The sequence below is a fragment of the Ctenopharyngodon idella genome, chromosome 8, assembly GCF_019924925.1.
Source record: "Ctenopharyngodon idella isolate HZGC_01 chromosome 8, HZGC01, whole genome shotgun sequence".
NCBI classification, from domain to species: domain Eukaryota; kingdom Metazoa; phylum Chordata; class Actinopteri; order Cypriniformes; family Xenocyprididae; genus Ctenopharyngodon; species Ctenopharyngodon idella.
Genome location: NC_067227.1, coordinates 8,600,287 through 8,624,799, shown reverse-complemented (window position 1 = coordinate 8,624,799; position 24,513 = coordinate 8,600,287). Strand labels below are relative to the sequence as shown.

The 24,513-nt window shown below is 36.2% G+C and overlaps 2 protein-coding genes across 7 annotated transcripts; both read right to left on the bottom strand.

Moving 5' to 3' along the window:
• Positions 1-1,727: 1,727 nt before the first annotated feature.
• rbm39b (RNA binding motif protein 39b) lies at positions 1,728-15,591 on the bottom strand. Of its 2 annotated transcripts, XM_051902754.1 has the most exons (16): positions 15,405-15,591; positions 15,046-15,105; positions 9,885-9,937; positions 9,606-9,797; positions 7,613-7,678; positions 7,445-7,498; positions 6,214-6,331; positions 5,951-6,103; positions 5,725-5,862; positions 5,568-5,633; positions 4,654-4,858; positions 4,439-4,519; positions 3,364-3,478; positions 3,153-3,258; positions 2,590-2,668; positions 1,728-2,485 (listed from the first exon to the last, which is right to left on the bottom strand). In XM_051902754.1, the coding sequence occupies exons 2-16, from the start codon at positions 15,094-15,096 to the stop codon at positions 2,385-2,387; spliced, it is 1,578 nt and encodes a 525-aa protein (XP_051758714.1). In that variant the 5' UTR covers positions 15,097-15,105; positions 15,405-15,591; the 3' UTR covers positions 1,728-2,384. The 2 variants fall into 2 exon arrangements, with proteins under 2 accessions (XP_051758714.1, XP_051758715.1); XM_051902755.1 differs by lacking the exon at positions 7,613-7,678.
• rh50 (Rh50-like protein) lies at positions 9,745-22,710 on the bottom strand. Of its 5 annotated transcripts, none has more exons than XM_051902759.1 (7): positions 22,044-22,710; positions 15,405-19,538; positions 15,046-15,105; positions 13,558-13,619; positions 12,650-12,720; positions 9,885-9,937; positions 9,745-9,797 (listed from the first exon to the last, which is right to left on the bottom strand). In XM_051902759.1, exons 1-2 carry the CDS (start codon positions 22,488-22,490, stop codon positions 18,543-18,545), a joined length of 1,443 nt encoding a protein of 480 aa, XP_051758719.1. In that variant the 5' UTR covers positions 22,491-22,710; the 3' UTR covers positions 9,745-9,797; positions 9,885-9,937; positions 12,650-12,720; positions 13,558-13,619; positions 15,046-15,105; positions 15,405-18,542. The 5 variants fall into 5 exon arrangements, with proteins under 5 accessions (XP_051758719.1, XP_051758717.1, XP_051758720.1 ...); XM_051902757.1 differs by lacking the exon at positions 13,558-13,619 and adding an exon at positions 10,236-10,385; XM_051902760.1 differs by lacking the exon at positions 12,650-12,720.
• Between the last annotated feature and the right edge of the window lie 1,803 nt (positions 22,711-24,513).

The following is a 24,513-nucleotide window of genomic DNA, read 5'->3' as shown; positions in this document are numbered from 1 at the left end:
TTTGAGATATATCTGATTGTTTTTTCAGTGTAACCAAAACTGTTTGGTTACCAACGTTTTTCGAAATATCTTTTTTTGTGTTCCACAGAAGAAACACAGTCGTACATGTTTGGAATGACATGATGGTGAGTAAATTATGACAGTTTTCTTTTTTGGTTAACTATCCCTTTAAGTTTATAAGAATTATATACCATTATGCTATGGTCTGTCTGAATACTTGATTCTGATTGGCTGAAAGGTTTATTGCATAGGCATTGCAGCACATATACAATATCTGGCTCACACAGAAAAAAAATCGTCGCTACTTTCATTTAGTTGGGACACATCCCATTTGATATTTTGTTGTCTGGGAAAGTTTTGAAAGCTGGTTTATCCTGTGATTGGGCAGAAGAGTAGGTTTAGCTTTAGCAGCTCAGATTTGAGCTACCACCTGAGGCAAATTCCCAAGGTTTCAGTGCGCCTCAAATAAATCAAATTAACCAGCTACAAGATATGCAATATTTCATAAAGCCCCAAAGCTCCATTATGGGATTCTGGAATTTATTGACTTTTGAGTTGTAATTACAGTGAAGTTGATAGAGGGCTACATTTCTCCAATGTTTGTATCTTTTGAGATTATCATCTAGCAGAGTTTTATATTAAACTGTTGTTTCTGATTAAGGTTAATATTAAAGTTCAAGATGCAATATAATAACTCACTGCACCTTTGAAATGCAAGTTCATTCAAGAGTGTGCAGAGCTGTCATCGAGATTCTAGTTAAAGCGTGGCTACTTTAGATAAAAGATTGTTTTGATTTTATATTGTAGAAACACAATTTTCATTTATTTACTCGTAAACATGTTTATGTTAATTTTGGATAGTAGTTTTTAATATTAATGTTTAGAAAAACTATCAAGGTTTGATCTTAATATTTTAAAACAGAAAATACTAATTAAAAAAAATGGTCATGTCATATTATAATTTTCCACCATACTCATCCAGACAATAGTGCTTTAAAGTCGGCACGAAACAGATATGGCATGTGATATACAAATGAAACGGCTTCTCGAACAAGAAAAAAAATGTAGGGTGGGACTTGATTTTATCCATCGGGAATTAATTGGATCGTTGGATCATTGTGGTTTGCTATTGCTGTGATCAGAGAAGAGATGTCACTGGAAGAGGGAGGGGAAGTTATTTTGATTAAAGATTATGAGGGAACATGAACTAAAATATATTTTAAGATGTGCACGGATAAATTGTTTATAATAAATACTGCAATATTCCATAAAACAAAAAACAACAACAAAAAACAAAACAAAAACAAGAATTGTCCATTTTGATTTCATGGTGACTTTAAAAGGATAGTTCACCAAAAAATGAAAATGCTGTCATATATTCACCCTCATGTGATTCCAAACCCATATGACTTACTTTCTTTCATTTTTCTGCAGAAGATATTTTTTGATATTATGCTGGTAACCAAAGAGCTTTGTTGACCACTGATTTCCATTTTATGGATTTAAAAAAAAAAAAAAAAAAAAAAATATTCCACAGAAGAAAGTCAGTTATATGGGTTTGGAACAACATGGGGGTCATTAAACGACAGAATTTCCATTTTTGGGTGAACTATCCTTTAATACTTACAAAAACATCCTTATTCAATGAACACAAACTACCAGCACCCTCTAGAGGTGTTCAGGATATCTACCAACACATCATATCATGAATACAAAGACAAAACTCATTTTTACACAGTGTTGTGAAAGTCTTTTAATCGTAGAAGATTTTAGAAAAATCAATTCTTGATTATGAAAAGTTATAAATTCAATGTTGTTTTAGAAAGCTAAACAGCTTGAGTAGACTCTCCAGAAGAAAACAAAAAAACAAAAACTTTTTTTGGTTGTCTTTTGTTGCTTAAAAGTGAAGAACCAGAATGAAAAATGAACCAATAGCTCACAACACAATGTCTGTCTTGAAAAGATGAAGATCAGTGAAAATTTTCCTTGACTTGACGACCAAACAGCTGAAGAAACCTTCCTTCTATCCTTACAAAAACAAACAGAAAGACGGTCAAATACCTTTTAAAAAAACCCAGAATCTTCGAAACTGGTTTTCAAGAGTCAAGAACTCATCTAGAGAGGGTGACAATGTTACAGGTTTTCACTTATCAATATACCACTGTACATAAAGCTGAGAGCTGGTCTGAAGTTTGCTTTTGCCATTACGAGACTGAAAATGCTGTCCAACTGTGAAATCTAACTTCATACATTAAGTGTCCCTCAGTGACAGGACCGTCTCAGGCCCACAGCAGTTCATTTGGGAAGGAGTACAGATGCATTGGGGTTCCAGATGAAGCAGGGTCAGTGGGTGGCAGGGGTCCGAGCCAAAGCGATGGGCTGGATCACCGGTGCATGGGCCTCAGGAGCTCCGTGGCTGTGGCAGCGTCTGGAAACAGGTTATGGTATGTAGGGAGGGGCACGTAGGCAGCTGTGATCATTTTACCTGTAAAAAGGAAAGAGATTGCGATTAATGTCACGCACAGCCCATGCAAGGCAGTCTATTAAAAAGAAAAACTTGGTAGATGGGAGAAAATGGGACAGGTTTACCTGCAAACCACCGCCCGTGCAGAGCGCTGACAACAGCCATTGCTACTGGGATGGTTGGACATTTTACATAAACATTTCCCTGACAAACAAGAGCAAGAGTGAGGATTTGTCATATTGGGGAAAACGAGAAAGGCTTTGATGATCTTAAGCCCTACAACATCAATATTACTGAATTATTGAAACTACTGAATTATTGACACTGAATTATTAAAAAGTTTTCAAAGAAAATATATTCATTTTACTTGCATAAACTTTTACTAAACAGTCAATCTCATTTTTAAATTTTTTGAATCTCATTTTAAAGCCATAGTTCACTTTCCAGTCAAAACAGATCCAAACGCAAAAGGTGTAGCAATTTAGTTTAAATCGTCATATCTCTTACTTATTAAAAATTTTTATGTACCTCTTCTGGGTCAAAATGGACCCAAATGCATTAGGAGGGTTAAAGTTGGAAATAGATTTGACATGATTTTACTTTGATTCAGTTTTTATATTTTAAAAAGCTGCAATTTTGACAGGGGTGTGTAGGCTTTTATAGCCACCGTATAAAGGCGATCACTTACTTGAGCAGAGTTTTTGTCGACGTATATGTGAACCACTCCTCCGTGTTTTTTGCACTCTTCGATGACATCATCTCGTATCTCCATGTCCCAGCCAGGTTCGTTTTCCCTACAAAGCAATGCATCAAGAAGTTTCTTTTACAAAAGATACATCTCATTTGACATCACATACACCTTATTATCAAAAAAAGTTTTAATAATTAGTGCAACTCACGTCTGTGGACTGAACATGTTGGAGAGCTGTAAACAGTGTGTGGCCAGAGGCTGGGTTGGAAGGTTCATAGCTTGGTTCATCCCAGGATTGGGAATAAGAGGAGGTGCGGCTGAGGCTGTAAGCGGCACAAACACACAAAAGACTGTCACTACCACAGGTAAGCAAAGCATCATATGCTCTTGAGAATGACTGTCACTAGTCACAAAATTTTGCTGTAAGCCTTCTGAATAACAAATAAATGGTGGGAACAGGACAGCAGGTCAACAAGCTCTGTTTGGATTTGTCGAGTCTCCTCTGGAGGCAAATTGTCAAGACCTTGATGTACTTCAAATTAATCATATCAGCCACATAAGCTACGTTCAGACTGCAGGCAAAAGTGGCCCAAATCAGATTTTTTTTGCTTACATGCGACTCAGATCTGATTTTTTTCTGAAGTGTGAACAGGATCTTTTTGATTCTGATTTGGGCCACTTTAATATGTGGTCCTTAATCAGATACAGGTCTGATATTTTGCAATGCGATTTCAGTCTTAACAGTCATATCGGAGTTCATGCGACTTTTCATGTTCATGTTTATTTGCATACATACGACAGTGTGCTGAATGCCGGCTTTGTGTTTGTTACTTCAAGTTGCGCATGTGAGTCAGTTCAGGATCGTGACCTGATCACACTCAAAACTGTTTTACTGTATTTGAAAAAAATGTGAACAGTCAAACAAAAAAAATAAAAATAAAAAAATCAGATCTTAGCAATAAATCAGAATTGAGCACTATGCCTTCCAGTGTAAACGTATCCATATGCAAGATTTTAAGTCGCAAAGCCTCATTATGGGATTCTGGAATTGATCATGTCTTAGGTGAATGAAATATAAGTACAATGAGGCTGATGAAGATATGTTTATCTGTTTTCTTAGATGAAGGTTTATATTAGATGCAATATGACATGGTTACTCTCTGTATCTGCCATATAGACCAGATTTTGCTTTCGTTTAGATCAAGGCATTTAGATGAAGATACACAGCCCATTCAACTCAATGGATTCTAAGATAGGAATATGAAAATGACTCAAAGACACACCATTTGCCAGATTTCCAAACGCCACAGAACCACTCATCTGTAAGGCCTGCTTGGCAGCAGCAGGAATCTGCAGTCCTGTGCCTAAAAACATCCCAGAGACACATTTCAATGAGTACAAAACAATGCAATATCATTTGGAATAAGCAATACACAAGTAGTTTGAATCAGTCATTGGCACATCTGAGAGACAGTAACATGCAGGGTTCAATCTGTACCTTCTGCGAGTCTTGCCATCAGCTGAAGGCGACCCGTCGTGCCCAAGTCAATGCCAGTTCTCTCCAGCTCATCATTGTCCAAGAAGGAGCTGGCCGATGAGGCATCCGAACGCTCGGTAACATGACCCACCTTCATTGGCCGCCCCGCAAGCTCAAAACCATTTAGCTGCTCCAGGGCTTTTTTAGCACATTCTGCATCTGCAAACTGCACAAACAGATATCCAATCAGCATTGGAATGGTGTAATAGAACTGCCCTTGTCTTTTCGAAATGAAAGTCAGAACATTTATATATATATATAAAAAAGCTGGAATAATCACAAAGATTACTATGATTATGGTAACACTTTACAATAAGGTTCATTAGTTAACATTAGTTAACTACATTAGTTAACATGAACTAATGATGAACTGCACTTCTACAGCATTTATTAATCTTTGTTAATGTTAATTTCAACATTTACTAATACGTTATTAAAATCAAATATTGTATTTAACATTAGTTAATGCACTGCGAACTAATGTGAAGAAACCATGAACAACTGTATTTTATTAACTAACTTTAACAAAGATTATCAAATACAGTAACAAATGTATTGCTCATTGTTAGTTGTTAGTTAATACATTAACTAATGTTAACAAATTAACCTTATTGTAAAGTGTTACCATTATGTAGTCATATAAATATATAAACAGACATTTTTGGCCAAACTGTGCAGCTCAGAAACAAGCACAACAAACCTGGAGATTAAAAAAAAATATATTGCTTTTTACACTGCAATCACATTTTTTATTAGAAAAACTGCAATTATATTCTTTCCCCAAATCGTACAGACCTACTCACAAACACAAAGGACCAGAATTTGACTAGTCATCCACTGTCATATATATATATATATACAGTATATGAACTCACTGATATGAAGCCGTATCCTTTCGACCTGCCCGTCTCACTGTCCATCATTAGCTGGATGCCCTCAATCTGAAATGACAAAAATAACATTCAGTCCATGTTAGTTTTATCCTGGTTTAACTGCTTATACATGCAAAACCAATTCAAATGCCAAACACACCTTTCCAAACGGCTCAAAAATGCCCCTGAGCATGTCCTCAGTTATATTGAAGTGCAGGGAGCCAACATACAGCCGCATGGGCCCTGCACCACCTCTCTGGAGCATGCTAGCCATGGCTGCGGCCCTGTTCTTCTCAGCCTGAAATATGCAAACAATTCAACAAAATTATTCATAATCATTGTAATAGTAAACAGGCAGTGGATTTTCATTGTGTTGATGCTCTGACCTGCGAGGCCTGGACTATGATAGGCACTCCCAGAACTCTCTGCCCCGTCAGGCCGATTGCCAGTGGTACTGATGTGGCCTCCACAAACTCAATGTAGGCAATGCCCTTTGACCTCCGAGAGTTTCTATCTGAGATCATCCTCACGTCACGGACCTTAAAAGATGGATATAAAAGCTCTCATGTGTTGTATCTGTCATTTAATATCAGTAAATGGGGAGAAAAAGGGATCACAACCAAGTGTGCTTTAATCTGGGGCATCATACTTTTCCCACTGCAGAGAAGAATTCTTCCAGATCTCTGGGTCTAATTCTGGCAGCGAGCTGCATGCAGAACACTGTGCGGGCGTCTCTCTCTTCTGGGCTTAGATTATCTATCGGTTGCCTGTTTGAAGAAACACACAGGTCATCAACCACTGAAACACAAGTCATTCCCTCTGGAAATAAAGGCAAATTAATCTCTGATAGACATTTCCACAACATAAGCCATTCTGTGATCATAAATAAAGATCATAGCCATTTGATAAAGCTTTTCATGTACAATATAAACTACTAGGTTTGAATTCATATCTCTTCGCCAAAATATATTGCAATGACAATAAAAATCATGTTCTGAGTTCTGTATAATCCAATACACAGTTAATCTTAATCTTATTTTTGTAATGTCTCTCAGCCATCTCCCTTTCTACAGTCTCTTCATATCGCCCTCTTTCTTACTCTCTCTCCTCCCCCATTATGAATGGACACGCCCCCTACTGCTGATTGGCTACATGTTGTGGTGCTCGGTCTGATCCACTTTTAACAGCGTCTCTCAGAAATCGCTAACAATAATAAATATTATATTATACTTTTTTCATGTCAGGCCAAATGGACCTTAACATTCTCTATTAAAATAATACATTGCGTATTTTTGTACTTTTTGACTATTGTGAACAACATTAATAATTTTATCAATGATTTCTGTAGATCTAGATAGCCCTTAATTTTGATATCAAAACAGATTTTGTAGTACATCTGATACTAAATTGAGATCAACTGTTTGGGAGTGAATCAAGTTAATAAATTGAACACATACTATAACAATTTAATTTTTTTCTGTCTATGATTTTGAATAGGGCAAAAAACTTTTTAATGTCAGGCTAAATGGACTGTAAAATACTCTATTAAAATGACATGTATGCGTTCTTTTTATTGATTATTTTGAACAACAATTAATTTAATCAATAACACATTAATGTAGTTTATATCAAGTTTACCAAGAGCTGTAGACTTGATGTACAGTATTACTGTGAGACAGAAGGTGAACAGTTAACCTCTAACACCTTTTAAAAATAACTCCATCCACCACTTTCAGTTCCTATTCTTATTTTAAGTGCACCATAGTGGCAGATTTCGCTCTGCCTTATCTAGTGTCATTTAAAATAAAATGGCTTATGGAATAACTTGTGGAAATACTTCAATACTTCAGTACTACAGCAGAGTGTGATGAGTGTCTCACCTGACGGGGCTTTTGTCCTTCTTAAACGGGCTTTTGCTCCGAGAGCGCCTGCGACTAGAATCAGAATACATCATCAGTCTGTGTTTATTACCCATCCGTGTATGATTACTCAAGACAAACACACACATTCAGCTCACAACAGGCAGCAAGAGTCACAGATGAGATCACCTGTGTTTGGTGAAATGTTGTGGGCCGGTCTTCCCTCCGGGACCACCATTTAATTTCGGCCCCATACTATGACATAAAACAAGGGTTTGTCTCAGTGTTAAACCAGTCAACTTTCAGCCACTGTGGCCATGCGAGGGCTACTACATACTGGTGCAAGGGGGCAAGTATCCAGTGAAAACCAAATGTAGTTTTAGTCAAGAAAAAAAAAAGTTATAAAGGTAAAAATTCATTTGACAGAAAAATTGATTTATAATAATGATAACCCAAATCAGACCTAACATATGACTATATTGGCTTTGGTAGAAGACAAGTGTGATTTTAGATTCTTTAGAAATCATAATAAATAGCCGAATTCAGGTGGAGAACCATAATCCTGAATGAAGATCCTCCTTAAATCCACCATCAGAGATGACATTGCTGTTACCATGAAAACAAGAACCATGGTATAAGAGCTGAGCAATAAATTCTATTTGAATCATTATTTGAATCATTCTATTAATCAATATTTTATTATATATATATATATATATATATATATATATATATATATATATATATATATATATATATATATATATATATATATATATATATATATATATATGTTATCCCCATATATTTTAGAAAATATAACCAGAACCAGAGCTCGATTGCTCCCCTGCCCCCATCCCCCTCTGTTCTCTGTTCACATTATTTTATTTGGGTCCCAACCATGGTACGCTTGCGTCATCAAGCTGCAGCCGCGTACCCATGTTACTAAGTAACGGCTATGAAGGAGAAAGTGCCAAAATGGATAGAGTTGCTTGTATCACTTTTGTTGTTCATTTTTAACCTTTGGTTCTACCTGCATGAATCTATCTGCATGAACGTACTGCAAATGTTCTAAAGAACGCGGGAGACCATTTTTGCTGAAGGGGGGCAGAAATTAGATATACATTCTCTCTGCCTGGAGTGCGTCAGTGAGGACACACACAAACACAGTTTTATCGTTCAGCATTCACATCCTCCAAACGAACCGAATTCTGAAGTGCTAGTGTGAAAGCACCCTGAAAAAGCTCTATAAAGGCATGCTAAGTCATGTGACTCCAATTGGACAATGAACTTGTGGTTAAGGTGGCCCCCATGAACCAGAACACAGTAGGCCTGGATAGACGTTGCCTCCCGGTTTTCTATTTTCAGAATTCCTCAAAATAAAAAAATGCAACTCCAAAAATACAGCAAAATTCTCACTTCAGCAATGTGCCATAAAGCAATGCAAGATTAAAGTACTTCTGCATTCTTAGCAAAGCAGATGCACATTAAGCAAGACACTGGCCACATTTTAGTTACAACAAACTATGATGTGCTTTCCAAATACACAACATGTAACAATAAATTCAAATTGGCCCATGGTCTGTCTTAGGGGATAGTTCACCCACAAATTAAAATTCTGTTATCATTTACTCACCCTCATGTGGTTCCATACCTGTATGACTTCTAATCATCTTCTAAACATATTGAGCTCATCAAATACGGTAAACGAAATCTCAACCATGCTTGCTTGACACATGAGAACCAGTGAGATTTCTGCAATTAAGCTTCCGTTTACCATATTTTATGAGCTTATGTGTATGTGTTTATATTTGAGTAAAAACCCAAATAAAATCTGTTAGTCATGTAAAGCCATTGTGTCTGTTCAGAAGACATGGTTTAAACCGCTCGATTCATATGGATTACTTTTATGATGTCTTTATGTCTTTGCTGAAAGTCTTATGGGTTCGGAGCAATGTGAGGGTGAGTAAATGATGACAGAATTTTCATTTTTGGGTTTTTACAACCCTGAATTCAGCAACAGTCGGACACTTGACATTTGCTGTCGAACAGGACATTTGCTTTGTCCTGTTCTTACGGTCATCCATTTTAAACCCACCAATCTTGAACACTACAAAGACATAGCCGCACTTAGAAAAATAAAATATAGCCTCTTAATTGAATGATCAGGGGTTAAACTCACAAGGGGCTTTTGCGTCCACGATAACGTCCACCACGATCCTTGCTGCGGGATCGTGAACGTTTGCGCTCTTTGCTTCGTGAACGTCTTCGCTCACGGCTGCGGCTCCTGCGTCGTTCTCGGCTCTTCTTGCGCCCCCCGCTTCTACTCCTCCGGCGGCCTGGACTCGGACTACGACTGTTGCTGCGTCTTTTCCTACCGGGGAAAAGACCCACAATTTCATTTACACAAAAAAACTTAAAATTAAGATGAATGAACAGAATACAGAGAGTTTTTGCTTACTTTTTGCTGCGTTCCTCATTATGACCATTGGCGCTAGAAGACTTGCTTTCACCCTGAACAGGATTGACAAAAGAACAACATGAGGATGGAGAGGAAACACTGGAAGTGGAGAGGGGAGGGGGATAAGAGAGAAGACAGAAATGCTACTATTGTTGGCTCCTTCATGATAAATTGCTTGGTTTTCCTCATTTTATCACTTTGGAGAAAAGCGTGTGCAAATTGAATATAACCAAATGGTCTGTTCTTCATAAGATGTTGACTGGGACAGTCTTCAACTTTTGAAAACTATCAGTAAGTTCAAGGTCTTGACATGTTTTTTTTAGGGGACCCTCAGGGTCGTAGTATAGGTACCCTGCTATTTTAAGCCTAAGTCTTGCTGTTGTCATGCTATAGAGATGCTAAAGGGCATTCCAGAGTCGAGGCTGTCAGTCCATGTGATCTTCTCCAGTTAGCGCTGTTGGACTGTGAGAGCTCGATGCCATCTCTGTCTCACAGCTTGTCCTGAAGCAGACAGGGATTTACACGGCTTAGTCATATCGCCTCCCAAAAGACACCGCATCAAAGTCAGCCAAAAAAGATACAACTTAAAACCTCATCAAAAGATTTTCAGGGTTTTTTTCCTGCATTTGCCTCATTTTCACAACTATGAGTGGCACTTATTTGTTGTTAATTAGAAAAGCATAAAAATTCTATTTATATTTAATGATAGAAATGATTATTGGGTAATTCAGTTTTAAAGGGGTCATGAATTGAGAAATCAAATTTCCCTTGATCTTTTAACATGCAAGAGGTCATTTCAGAAGTTTCAGAACTCAAAACTTCTTTGTTAGTCTAAAAACAGCTTTAATTGAAACCAAGCTCTGAAAACAAGTCATTTCGGATTTTGTCACATCAACGAAAAGACCGCCTCTGTAGAATCAGATCAACACCTACATCTACATCATCACATCTTTGTCCCTGCCCACTGGCGTGTTAGTGAGATGAGAACGAGAGAAGATACAGGATCACTGGACTAAAAATAGCATTACTATCCAAAGGATACTAATGCTAGGAAAGTGCTTATTTATTTTCAACAATGTAAATGTCTTAATAGAACATTGTTTGTTTGGTACATTTTGGATTCTTAGGTAAATTAGTCACAATTTCGGCTTTGCAAACAATATGCAAGTAACCGTGTTAATTCTAATGCCTAATCTGTGATCACTGATCAGTGATTTCTGATATGCAATGATTCATGTACAGTCACAACGTTCTTTGTCTCAAAACTGTTTATTTCTGTTTATGCATCAGGAAATCAAGCCAGTGACTAAACAGTCAGTTAATTTGTGATTAAATTATATACAGAAAGCGATCAAAGAACGCTGCCTTTATAATCGCTGGAGCTGTCAATCACACAGTGCGAGTTTATCAGTGACTGAGTTCTGGACTCTCGCCAAAACTCCCACTATGATCAATGACGCTGTCTACATTGCACAATGAATCTCTTTTTTACATAATATTTGCACTGTTAGTCATAATAAAAGCATTTGTGAGAGTGCAGAAATCGAGTTGCAATGACGAGATCACTGCATTAATGCGCTCAACAGACATGTCTGTCATATGCTACAATGCTCATCGCTGCAACCTTTCATGCCACGGCAGTACATCCAAATATAATGCTTTAATCAACACTTTTCACAATTACTTAATCTCGACAACTGTAATAGTAAAAACGTGTTAAAGGTTTTCGAGAGAGTGCCACATGTAATACTTGTTTCATATGCAACAATGTTGGCTAATCATAGCAGTCTCACAGCAGACATGCCCCTTCCAAAAGAGCGTCCAAATCTAGAGTAGAAAATGGCCTTTTATTTCTAAATTATGACCATTTTTGATGTAAAAATCATATTAACATTATAAGTGCACCTCAGGAAACATAAAAAAATGCAGTTCATGACCCCTTTAAGATAAAGAGATATTACTAAAAAGGGCATGCACAAACCAACGATTTTAGAGACCATCACAAGACTGGGTAGAGAGACAGTATTCATATTTATAAACTTAAAATTCATTTAAAAAAGAATTGGGGTCAGTAAGTTTTTTTTTTTTTTTTTAAAGAAATTAGTTCTTTTATTCTGCAAGGATCTATTAAAATGTTCAAAAATGACAGTAAAGATATTTATGTTACAAAACATTTCTATTTTAAAAAAAATATATTAAAGCATTACAGCTTCCTCAAAAATTTTAAGCAGCACAACTGTTTTTAACATTGATAACAAAATTTGTATATTTCAATGATTTCTTAAGGATCATGTGACACTGAAGACTGGAGTAACAGGTGCTGTTAGCTTTCAGCTTTGCCATCACAGGAATAACTTACACTTTAAAATATATTAAAATATCAAACAGTTATTTTGAATTGTAATAATGTTTCACAATATTACTGTTTTTACCGTATTTTTTAATCTAATAAATGCAGCCTTAGTGAATATAAGACACTTCTTTCAAAAATATTTAAAAAAAAATTAGCGACCCCAAACTTTTGAAAGGTAGTGTACATATTTATGCCACTCCATTAGTTTCACCTTCAACAGATTTTCACTCATGGTGACATTAGTGAAAGGTGAATACTGTCTCTGCTCCATGTCACATTATGTTTCATCTATTGTCATTCATTCGCCGTTCTGAAACCGAATAGATTTGATGGTGTAAGGTGGCGGTCTATTTGTTTTTTTTTTACCTAAGGGATCAAAGTACATTAATACATTGCGCAATTACTACCTTACTTTTTTTCACAGTTCACACTGGAATCAAAGATGTATTCAGGGGAGTAGAGGTGAGATATCATTAGGCAAGTCTATAAAGAGAGATAGACGGGCATTTATTTGTAATTCAAGATATGACACTACACAACATAACTCTTTCTCATACACATTTCTCATTCAGTCAGGCACAGACAACAAATGCAGGGTTTCTAAGTAGCCATATGACAACACAAGGAGTTCAGTTTCACACATTTCACATAAAAATTTAAATTCCGTCATCCACCCATGTTGTTCCAAACCTGAATTACTTTCTTTCTTCTGAGAAACATAAAAGAAGAAACTCTGAACTTCTGCATTTAAAATGAATTGAGCACTGGTACTTATGAGCTAAAAAAAAAATAATAATAATAATGCAAAATCAACATAAAAGTAATATAAGTAGCTAATAAAACTATCAAAGGCTGAATCATAACATTACAAACTTTGTAAAGAAAAAAAAAAAAAGTATTTCAAAATCAGAGAAAAAAAATAAGGTACTTAACTGCTTTAATGAGGGAAAGAACTACAATCCCATGAAGCATTTGTGATGGAGCTATATATAAAACTGATGTTGACTAATATATATATAGAAACAATATATTTTAAGTTTATTGCAAAATATGAATATATAGACAACTATTTAAGTAGTTACAGGCAGTGCTTCATGCTACAGAGCTCTTTTTGGCGTGATTCTATGATTGGAGGAGATTTTTTGCAGAATCATGGGTAATGTAGTTTTCACCAAGAATTCCACTTTTCATGATTACTTAAAAAATAATGCAGGCTGATGGCTTTAACAAAAGCATATACCACCGAATGACAAGCTCATAGCAGGTCTGTTTTTAAAAATCAATTTCCCTGTGGAAAAAATAAGTGGGAATTTTACTTACGGAACCCGAATGTTGGGCCTGTTTACACCTGGTCACTTCATGCGTTTTCTCTGGTCGGATAGCTATCAGATTGTGAAAAGACCAGGTATAAATTAGTGATTGACTGATATTGATTTTTTAGAACCGATACCGATCATTTTTGTTTTTATGTGCCCGATAACCGATATGCAGAACCGATATTTATTTACTGTTATACTTCTGTTTTTGACACGAATACAACACCACTGAACTGAACAAACCATTTTATTTTTAACAATCACTCCCCCCTTACATAGAAAACAAAACAAATCGCCGTTGTCTCGTCTTCCCTCATGCGCTGTAATGGCGATCCTGCGCGCAATTCTCAAAACACCCACAAGATGGCTGCGTTTATCGGTAAATCCGATATCTAATTATGGTAAAATGCTTAAATATCGGGGAAATATCGGTAAATCGATATATTGGTCGATCTCTAGTATAAATGCAGAACAACCCGAAACACTTTCTAAACAGATTTAAATACAATCACTCAAACCACTTCAGGAGGTGGTTTGAGACGCATTCCAAACTGGACAAGTGTAAATGCATTTGGTTGTTGGAGCCACATGTGTAAATTTTACTCCTCCCAAAATGTTAAAAAAATAAACGTGTGACAGCATGTTATGGCCACATATGACAGCGCTACTGCAAAACAGATGAGTAGCCGAGTATCTCTTCAGCAAGCTGACGTGCAAACTGCCGCAAATGAAACTGAAAGTAAGTCGCAGACGCGTAAAACACAATCATCTTCATTAAAAGTAGTGAGACTAAATTATCTTACCAGTGCTGATGCCGCTCTCTCTCTCCTATTGCAGTCTTTGATCTTGAAATTAGCAGATGATAAATGAAATGCAGCTCATATCTGTTGCTTTCGTTGACTTGAACTTGTTAAATTTGCATATAGCGTGGGAATTGAAGATGGGATATATATCCGTTTTGCGGAGACACATATGTGGTCAAGTGTAATGGAACCGTTTTAACAGATCAGATAGCCATCCGATCAGTAAAAACACATGAAGTGACCAGGTGTAAACAGGCCCTTTATGTATACTTATTTATATGGTGCTTTTCACCCTTCAAACCTATATAAATTACTTTCTTCTGCTGAACACAAAATAGGTTATTTTTTGGGGAAAAAATACTATGGTAGTCAATGGGGCCCTGAGCCTTTTTGGTTATCCATATCCATCTTCAAAATATCTTCTTTTGTGTTCAGCAGAAAAAAGAAATTCATACAGGTTTGGAACAACTTGAGGGTGAGTAAATTGTGACATTTTTGGGTGAACTAGCCCTTTAAGAGTGAGCAGAGTAATCTTCAGAATTTGTCATTTTGTGTTCCTCATACGAATGAAATTCATATGGATTGGAACAGCGTGAGGGTGAGTAAACAGTTTTTCATTTTGAGTAAATTAATTATTTAAAGCCTACAAAAATTGAGATCCGGCAACTTCCGGTTGTCCACCAACCCACCTTCTTATAAGGAGCTTCCAGCATGGCCTCAACATCGAAGTCATCCGCCATTCTGACCTGCTGTAAATGGAAAAAAAAAAAAGCAACAAGCGGTTTACAAACATATCCAACCTTATGAAACATATAGTTCACGTTTCTATTTTAGTACTTCCTACATCGATGAAGCAAACAGAAAGATAACAATCTTACAGTCGAGCTACGGTACTGCTGTTCTTTAAATAACACACTCGATTCTGCAGCAAACGCTCTCGATGCACAACAACAGCATTACATAAGCAGCTAATTTATACGCCACACTCATATCCTGACTGACAGCATACTGTAAATTATGTAATATTTACATTTAAATCTGAACCAACCTCGTAATTAGACCAAGAACTGCTTTTGGCAAATACTGCCTGGTTTTATTTAGGACTCCGGTTGTCGTCGCGACCTCTGCTACGCGCGTGTGAAGTTTGACACTCAACACAACTGCAAAACAAACGGTCAGATCCGCCTATAGACGAGCAACAAATACACCGAACAATCATTCAAACAAAAAGAAATAACGATGTATATATCAGTGGATATTTAAGAAGCTCAGTTATGTTTGTCATGAGGTTTCCCCCAACAAGACAACTTCCTGCTTTCCCCAAAATGGACGCTGATAGGGGGCAGGGTTTCCTATCGTTTCGTGATGTAGATAAAAGTCAAGGAGCATTTTGAGTTTCTTTTTTCGAGTGTAGTTATACTTGCAGAATTTGCAGTGCTTTTGTTTCTATGAATACCTCCTCGTTGATAAACCTGCTCTGTTATTGCATAATTCCCACATAAATTACAGAAACTAGCGTTTTGTAAACACGGGTGGAGTCATTTCACAGCATGTAAATATGAAATATAATATATAAATTAATGTCATATATCATGTGTAATATATACCTTAACATTAATGTTAAATTAATGTAATATATTATATAAAATTAATGTAATATTAATCTAATATTATATAAATGTAATATATAGGCTATAGTTTTCTTATGTTTCTTCCTTATTATTTCTGTTTTTTCTAAAGCAAAATTAAACGATATCTACATAATAAATATTTTAAATTAGTAAAATTCTTATTACTAAAATATACTGAATTCAAGATCAAATAGATAATCTAATGTACCTGTTTTTGTTGTTGTTGTTGTTGTTTTAAACGCTGCTTTTGTGTTTCAGATTCTATTGGACGAACAGCCTGTCACTCTTCAATATGAAAGATGACGTCACGGTTCACGCTGCCAATCACCTTGCACCTTGCAACGTTCCGGTATAAATGCCCGTAATTTACAACCCTGTCGACAGACAGCTTTTTTTGCTTGTATCGTTGATGGTTTGCCCGTACACACCCCCTTGTTTGCTTGAGCTTGTGTTCTTGTTTATTGCAGTTGCTGGAGTTATTGTATATGTGTGTACTAGACCGAAATGTGTTAATATTGTGGACGTACAGTTTTGACACAGCTGCGTTTGTTCTGTCTCTCCTCTCAAGTCTGGCTGGGAAGGAGGCAGCGGGTAAGTAAGTCGAGCAACATACACTGATTGCACCAGATGGGAACGTCCAACTAGACACACTAGGTTTAGGAGAGGGTGACATCCCCTCTGTTTTGTTTATTTGGATAGAGTAGTTTAGTTAGGGTGTTTTTATGCTGAAGACTTTTCTACATTTTCGTTTGATAGTTTTGTTTGTTTGTTTTGCAACTGTAGGCTCGCTCCCACCTTTGTTGTTGTATTGTTCTTATTCGTCTCTTGTAAATATTTTAAATATTTTTTCACCTTTTCACTTTGTACTTGGAAAAATAAATCTTTTCAAATTGAATCATCTATATTGTCTACCCTTTTCTTTTACAGACATACCTCCACCACTGTTGTATTTAATATTAAGCTATATCCCCATTTACCCCTAAGTAATATTTCCCAACATCTTCGGCATGTAACCGTTTTAAAGATTAAAAAGTCATATTCAATTTTTATTTCATAATTAGCCCTAATTGTTACCCAGACAGCCACAATAAGGTCTTGTGCATTAAGCTACTAGTTAAAGTGTTAACGTCTCTCATTCACATTCAGTGTAGACCATCAACACATATATGAAATTGATATAGTTAAAATAAATTCAATTCAATGGCAGATATCCAAAACAACCGAAAAAAAAAAAAATCACTTTCACAACTCCTCTCCATTTTTAATGAGGTTATAATCCATGTATAACTGACATATTTTGAGAAAGTGTCATCAATCAGCATCTAAATTCTGATTTTCCATATCACATGATTTTGTTTTAACTGCATGCATTTATATCCTATCTTAATATATGTGTATGTGTGTGTATCTGTCTAAACAAATGGATAGAAGAGATAGTGCATGAGAAATATAATCAACCTGTTAATAACTTTTCATCAAGATAACATTATCACTTGTAAATGTAATGTACTTCATATTTCAGATTTTAAACTGTTAACTGTTTAACTTTAGTACTGCTTTATCTTTTGTTCAATGAGGGAAGTGTTGCTGCCGTTACTCAACGAGAAATACAGATTCCTAAGGCTGCGCACAAAATACAAAAAAATTGTTTGCAGATAGTATAATATTAATTAAATAAAAGGCCATTTTAATGAACTTAGAGTATACTTTCGTGACAAGACATGTAAGTACAAAACTTGTAATAAAAATGTCAAATGTTTTACATTAAAATACATTTTAAATCATTGTTTTAATGTTTTGTCATGCTTTAAAGTACACTTATTTTAATGTGTTGACTAACATACAAAAGCACGTAAAGGTAATATCTTTGCAATTTTGCAAATTACAAATGTCTAAATACATGACATACAATTTTCAATAGAAATTACATTAAAGTATATTTTAGTTTACCGCTTATATATGTCAGTGCATTCAGCAATAAACTTAAACCATATTTATTAATAGAAGTAATTATGAAATTACACAAAGATGTGGGTCAAAAAGCACTCTAAAGTTCAGCTAACTGCATTTAATATTTAGACTATAATACATTTTTCATTTAATTGCATATAACATGCAATTAATTTTCCAAAAACATTACATTTAGTTTGCAGTATTTTCTTTTAAAGTATATTATTTCCATAATCAGTACTCTTTTAAAAAGTATTCCAAAGTGTACCTCTTTTTCATAAGGGTAATCTAAAATTTATAAATGGAAAATTAATTGGTATATAGAAATATTTGATTCATAAAAAAATGAATATCTTACAAAGACATAATTTTATCAAAATCAAGCATACACTTTATATATTTCAGTAAAAAATGCAGTATATGAACCTTATCCCATCAAATATTAAAATAAACCACTTTTTGGGTAAATAAAATCACCATTTAGCAAGTTACACAGTACTCAGTTCTAAAGTCCATAATATTTTATGGTCTAGTCCAACATTGAGATTTATTCCTTCTATTTAATGCTCTTGTCAAACATCAGTCTTTTTCAAGTGCAGCTTTTTTCAGTCAGCATCAGTTTTGCTTGTGTCTCTGAGAACGTAAGACCACACATCCTGTGGCCCGTTTACGCAGTTGTAATCTGGAGGAACCTCAAAGAAGAGCTCATCATCAAAGCATTTCTCATCACTGGGGGAAGCCAGATACGGTAGCTTGAGAACTACTCCAGTCAGCAAACCGCCCACTGCCGCCGCAGCAATGGTCCCGAACACGGCTGCCACCTGAAAGAGCGCCTGTTCCTGTGCGCTCCGACCCAAGCCCGCTTCCAGGTCCGGGATTAATACCTGCAACTTCGCTAGCAGAGGGTCTCCTTCTGGAGGTGCCCGATGAGAGAAGGTCTGGTAGAGACTGGGGCCGTACGTTTCCTCAGTCGCCACCAGGATTGCGCAGATTCCTGCTAGGCTGGAAATGAGTCCCGTTAGGCCGTGCAGGTTGTGTATGCCACACTGATCCTGCAATCGCAGCCGACGCGCCAGGAACGGGCTTAGGTATTTGTACCCCAGCATGCACGCAATGCATCCCAGGATCCCCAGTACAAAAGCAGCGGCTGGTGAAATCATCATGTCCACTGAGGCTCCAACAGTTACACCACCAGCCAATGTTACGTTCTGCACGTCGGCCATGCTGATTTTGCCATTCTTGCTGAGCATGCTGGACAGGGCAAACGCAGTGATTGTGGAAGCACTGAGACCTATGAACGTGTGAAGGACGGCTCGGTGTTGGTCGTCACCCTTGAAGGTCAGCGCTGAGTTGAAAGATGGCCAAAACACCCAGAGGAACAGGGTTCCCATCACAGATAGCAGATCCGACTGGTAACTTGTCGTTTCTTTTGGGTGTCCCTCGTTTAGGCTGGGTCTGTAGAGGACAAAGGTGACACCCAGTCCAAAGTAGCAGGCAAAAATGTGGACGAGGATCGAGCCACCAGCATCGTTGATCTTCAGGTATTTCAGGACGGCCCATTCTGTGACACCAAACACAGGAATCTCAAGCAAGGCCATCACCTATAAACAATACACAAATGTAGTATGAGGATGTGTAATTTACATTTCATTCATTTAGCAGATGCTTATATCCAAAGCGACTTACAAATGGGGAATACAAGTGATTCATTTTGTTGACATAAATGTACTAACAAAAGTGTGACACAATTGAGCCATCCCAAAACCTAGTGTGCTGCCTACATAGGTGGCATTTTAAGGCTTCATAGGTTCAATCCAAAAAGTTATTTATTTATTGCATCTTAGGATGCTTCATTTAACTAAATTCTAAGGCAGCATCACATGTATCTATGCGAAGAACGCAATCCCAGAATGCATTTAACCAAACCAAGTGAAAAAAAATATGCACTTAAAGGGTTAGTTCACCCAAAAATGACATTTCTGTTATTAAGTACTCACCCTCATGTCATTACAGTCCCGCAAAACCTTCGTTCATCTTCTGAACGCAAATTAAGATTTAGAAAGCAACATAATTACCATCATTCAAGGTCCAGAAAAGTAGTAAAGACATTGTTAAAATAGTCAGCGTTACTACAGTGGTTCAACCTTAATGTTATGAAGCGACGAGAATACTTTTGGTCACGTGCGCACCACATGCATGCATCGTGGTGCTCACGTAAACAGCGTCGGCCAATGCTGAGCCGGCATTCGGACGTAAACACGGAAGCGCTGAACTGCATTAATTGCGTCAACTGCGTATGAGACTGACAGGGTAGAGAAGAAATTTTGTTTTTGCACACAAAGTATTCTCGTCACTTCATAACATTAAGGTTGAACCACTGATGTCACATGGGCTATTTTAACTTCCATTTTAATGTCTTTAATACCTTTCTGGACCTTGAATGAGGCTAACTGCATTGCTTTCTATGGGGGATAGGAAAAAAAACCTCTCAACACAAAATATCTTAATTTGTGTTCCAAAGATGAAAAAAGGTCTTACAGGTTTGGAACGACATGAGAGTGGGACAGAAATTTCATTTTTGTGTGAACTAAACTGTTAAAAGTATATTTAAAAAAACAACAACTGTAATAAAAGGCCACTTAAGTGTATATAAAGAGTACACTTTCATAACTGTTTCTTAACACACTTAAGCACACAATTTAAAAAGTGCAGTTTATAAAAATGTCAAATTAAATGTTTTTAAAGTGCATCATTAAGTTTTTAAATCTTTTGTTGTGCTTTAAAGAAGTACACTTACTTTGATGTGTTGACTAACATTGAAAAAGATGTAAAGTATGTGATTATAATTTAAACTAGTGTGTTATTTGATATTACATTTACAGTTAATACTGTATTTGAAATATACTAAATTGCAACTTCATCATTAAATACATACACAACATAACATACAAGTTTCAGTAGTATATTTTAGTTTACAATGAATTTTCAGAAATACACTTTAACAATATTTCAAAGACAGTAGAAGTAAATATAAAATCACATTTGTCCCTGGTTTCACAGACAAGGCTTAAGCCTAGTCCCAGACTGAAGTGCTTAATGTTTGTGCTGTTTTAACTGAAAGCAGCTTGCACTGACATATCTTAATATCACTGCCATGGTTTTGTCTCAAAATAGTTGTTCTTTTCTAAGGCACATTTATAAAAGCTATTTAAATGTCCTAATTGAACTAAGGTCTAATCCTGGCTTAATCTAAGCCCTGTTTGTGAAACCAGGCCAGATGTACTTAAAGGGATAGTTCACCCAAAAATGAAAATTCTGTCATCATTTCCTCCCCTTCAAGTTGTTCCAAACCTGTATGAATTTCTTTGTTCTGCTGTACACAAAGGAAGATATTTGGAAGAATGTTTGTAACCAAGCAGATCTCGCCCCCATTGACTACCATAGTAGGGAAAAAAAAATACTATGGCGAGATCTGCTTGGTTACAAACATTCTTCCAAATATCTTCCTTTGTGTTCAGCAGAACAAAGAAATTTATACAGGTTTGGAACTACTTGAAGGGGAGTAAATGATGACAGAATTTTCATTTTTGGGTGAACAATCCCTAAGTGGGTCAAAAACACTCTAAAGTTTAGCTAATTGCATTAAATATGAATTTAAACTATAATACACCTATATTTAATTGCAATTAACATTCAATCAAGTATATGAATACAATACATTCAGTTTATATATCTTTTAAAGTATATTGTTTAAGTACTTTTTAATAAAGTATTCTAGTGTACTTCTTTTTTGCAAGTTTAGCAACATATTAACAGTTTATCTCACACAGAGTTGCTTCCGTAGGGAACTCCCAACGATGGCTGGGATGCTGCTTTAGAACGAAGATGATTTTGGCAGTAAGCAGTGAACTCTGAATTTGAGTTTTTAATGCATGGCAGATCTTTATCACATACATAAAACAGGTGAATATCTACTTTTTGTATATATAATATAATGAATGTGAATGTTCACCACATCTTTCCACTGTATCCTTTTAGTAAAACAGTGATAATGGAAAATGTTTCACTATCTAATATCAAACCTGCTGCAAAAATGATAAACTTACCAGGAGTTGCACAGGGCTCGTCTTTCCCAGCACTGCTCCAAAAGAGATCAGCACAACGGCACAGGCAAACTCTGCATTGATCAGATTTAGCACACCAAGATGAATCTTTCCATCATAGTAAAATTGAAAGAAGCCCTGGACCAGAATGGCCCACTGAATGGTAAATGTGGCAATTAGGAAGTTAAACACCATTCCACCGAAACCATAGCGGCGGAAAAAGGCCAGAAGGCAGCCGAATCCAAGAAATATCATCACCTGGATGTCAGCAAAAAATGGATAGTTTTGATACAATGAATTCTCCATGGGCCGTGTCTGGTTGTTCTGTAGAAGTGCATTAGCATGATCATCGTACGTCACAAAGACAACATAAAGGACCACAATCATGACCTCCAATGCAAAAATTAGTGTAGGGAGCCGGACACGCAAATTTGTAGAATTGTTCTTCATTTTGACTGTAACTGAGCACAGAGCCAGCACTCCTGCCTCCTTTCTCTTCCAGTGACACTTATTTATTTTATCTACTGTAACTTGATAAGCAGAAAGCCGTCCATTGGCTTAAACATGAAGTTACATCATCCACATGCTGCTTAAGCAAAGGGGAAGCCAGCTGCACTTTGCCCTTAGTTATAACCATTCCCAGGATTTAATTACTCAGCAGTTTTTTAAACTTCAACAAAGGCATAGACCCAGTTTAAATAATCATATCACAAAAGAGATAGGTAGGGTGAGGAAGACATAAGGAAACTCATTAACCTGTTTATTGCAAAGATCAATGGCACAATCAGTGACCATCATGATAGAAGCTCACTGCTGAGTTCAGACTCAGAGCAATGTACTTTCAACAGGGTTTCACGTTATTGTTTCCTAATAGTGCTGATAACAGAACAAAATGATCTGCTCATATGCATTTAAATATGCAAACGCTTCTAATTTGGAAAGCCAGTGAGGTTTCAATTGAAAGTTGTTAATGATGATGAAGTCCTGAGAGTAAATGGAAAATGTAATCAGTGTTTATTTTTAAATCTTGTTGAGCTTCAAGGAACGTATTGTGGAAGCTTTCAACTGTATGATTGTGTATATGTTAAATGGAGGGCAAGTTCATCAATGCATAAGAATACTTTTGCTCTTTAGATATAGAATTGTTTGCTGTTGCTCACTGACATTTTCTTCTGCTGTTATTTTATGCGCAGAATATGAAGTGTTCATGCTGACCTCTATTAGAACAAATATCACCTCTATGTCTGTATTATTCAGATTATATTCTGTGTACGTAAGATGCAAGAAGTCCTTGAGACTATTTATGGGACATCTTGATCCACGATGGGCCCTTTTCAGACTGTGATGACGTGTTTCCATAGTTATTAACATCATGAATATAGCAAAGATATATTTTCTTATTTTTCAAATAATGTACATTCATAACGCTGTACTTTGTTTTCTTACCTTGGCATTAGATTACAGAAAACTGGTTAAAGCTGCTCCAAGGGTGTTTCTAATATAACGGCTAAAGGAAGTGATGGAAAATTGAAAGATTTTCTCTCATCTGACCATAGAAATCATTCTGTCTATATTTTTTTTCCTTTTTTGGAAAGTCATAGAAACACCATTGTGAGTTCTTTCTTTTGCTATCGAGGCAAATGGGAACACAAACATTATATTTGTTGTAGTGTCCATTCACCACTATAAAAGTTTACCCTATAATGACTTCTTCTGAAACCCATAATTGTAAAAACAGTCCATTTTTGGCAGATCCCTTTTTCAAAAACAACTTAGATTGCATTCAAGGTATATTTCTTTCTTTCCTAGAAATTAGTTCATCCATTCCCTGGGAATCGAACCCATGATCTTTGCTAATGCCATGCTCCAATGTTTGCGCTACAGGAAAACGCTGAAATTTAAATGAAAGAAGTAAAGGATTGCAAACAACACAACTGATAAATCTGAATACAGGATTTAGAAAAGTGTTTTTATTATAGCCGTGCTGACATGTTTAAGGTGAAATATGTGTGAAACTGCGCATACCTGCCTTTGTTAACAGTTTCAGGCAAACATATTAAATATTTTTTATCTTGACTTTTGTTTTTTTCTCAACAACATTGTAAAATGTCAACTGAACAAGCACATTACAGGTACATTTGTTTAAACATATTAACACTTTGCATTCAGGTAGTATCTGTTTACACTGAGTTCAAATAGCCAACCCTGTTGGCAAAGGCTAGTTTCACTATCTTCGCCCACCATTGATCAGATATTTTTAACTTTAACACAAACAGTATAGTACTTGTATTTACATTTTGTGCGAGTAACACCAATCACTATTACAGTAGATAGCGCCTACAGGCCAGTCATTTTACCCTCATATGGAATTAATTTTATTTGAGCAGGTCTTAAAAAAAGTTCATAAGTTTTAAAGGGTTAGTTTACCCAAAAATGAAAATTCTCATTAATTACTCACCTTCGTGTCGTTCCA